Source organism: Austrofundulus limnaeus, unplaced genomic scaffold (genome assembly GCF_001266775.1).
Source record: "Austrofundulus limnaeus strain Quisiro unplaced genomic scaffold, Austrofundulus_limnaeus-1.0 Scaffold139, whole genome shotgun sequence".
In the NCBI taxonomy this organism is placed as follows: domain Eukaryota; kingdom Metazoa; phylum Chordata; class Actinopteri; order Cyprinodontiformes; family Rivulidae; genus Austrofundulus; species Austrofundulus limnaeus.
In genome coordinates this window covers 1,272,269-1,273,734 of record NW_013952541.1, presented here as the reverse complement: position 1 = coordinate 1,273,734, position 1,466 = coordinate 1,272,269, and the positions used below count along the sequence as shown (strand labels likewise).

Sequence of the window (1,466 nt, the reverse complement as noted above, 5' to 3'; positions counted from 1 at the left end):
TTTAACTTTAGGAAGGATTGGAAATTTCAAAAAATTAGTTCTAACTGATCGAATTTCTTGTTTGTTGAAATATTTTCAATAAAATGTTGTCTTAGAGGATCCAGGATACATTTTGTTAATTAAATTTTTTCTCAAAATAAGGTTATTACACTGTTTGTCAACAAAATTTAAGTCATTGATTATTATTTTTATGCAATCACGGGATTAGAGTTGAATCTAAATTATTTCTGATTATATTTATCATTGCAGTTGGAATATTTTCAACCACATTTCTATAATCCTCAGGGGTACAAACTATTTTATATTTAATACTAAATTCCTTATATTTTAATAAAACCCCTTTGTCATTTCTCAAATGAATAATGGTCCAAATTTGTTTTTACATGATCCATCCTTCCATGAATATTGATTTTCTTCTTCTGCGGTCTGCATTTTAAATCCAGACGTCACATGCAGCAATGAATTGTGGGTAATACACTTCATCGTAGTCCGCAAAAATGCGGACTTTGCGTAAGGGCAGAAATGGTACTCAAAATGGGCGGGGCAAAGGGCGTATGTGGAGAATGTGGGACACTACGCACTCAAACCCTTCAACATGAAGGGACATTTGAAGTGCACAAGAGAACGAGGGTGGGAGTGTTGGGTCAGGACCAGTGATTCTGGTGTAATTAATCACTGATGTCACAGTGTAATCAATGTTATTATGATTATTTCATCATTAAAGAACAGAACTTATAATAAAGTCGGGATTTCGTTGTATCATTAAAGGTTTTTGTTTGAACTGTTTTATGCTTGTGAAGGCGACCGGACGGTTTGTTTTTGTGCTGCAGGTCTGTTGCAGAGCAGGAGAGGCCGTTTGCTCTGGGAATGCAATTTGTTCTCCTCAGGACCCTCGGTGAGTAAAAACCAGTTTTTATCTTTTATCATGTACAGTGGTGGGCAGCGCTAATCCAAAAACTAGATCCGCAATTTCTGAAGCGCTTATGTCGTAGAAAAACTATCAGAAGCTAATTTTAAAGTGCAAGTTCAATTTGACATTTACTAGCTGGCAACAATTCATGTACAATATATGCACAACACTGCCAACTAGTGGTGTGTGAACCCTTGTACAAATTAATCTTACAACCGCCGATTGCTGAGGATGTGTTTTCATGAAACAGACCTTTGGCTCCTGGTGTAAAAATTAAAAAGTTGTTGAGGATTGCTAGTTTGGCTGCTTTTTCTTTTGTTTGTTGTAGATTTTTCATTAAAGAAGCATCAATAAAGTAATTTTAAAACTGTTTATTGGAAAACTGAAGCGATGCATTCTGGGTACATGATGGATTTGATTTGTGACGGGAAATGAAAGCACAGAGTACAGGAAACTATTTTCCCTTAAAAATAAGAGCCTGAATTTTAAAGTTTTCCATGTAGTTGCTCCAGTTGACCACTAGATGTCAGTCTTCATCAGCATAACATCTTTAAAT

At 35.5% G+C, this 1,466-nt stretch overlaps 1 protein-coding gene across 1 annotated transcript in view; it reads left to right on the top strand.

The window, feature by feature from the left end:
* The window catches only part of LOC106522921 (solute carrier organic anion transporter family member 5A1), a gene marked incomplete at its 5' end in the record, with an annotated part of 7,993 nt that overhangs the window by 4,939 nt on the left and 1,588 nt on the right, over nucleotides 1–1,466 (top strand). Inside the window, 1 exon segment of the mRNA XM_014016164.1 lies at nucleotides 831–895. Within this exon segment, the coding sequence (XP_013871618.1) occupies nucleotides 831–895 (65 nt within the window).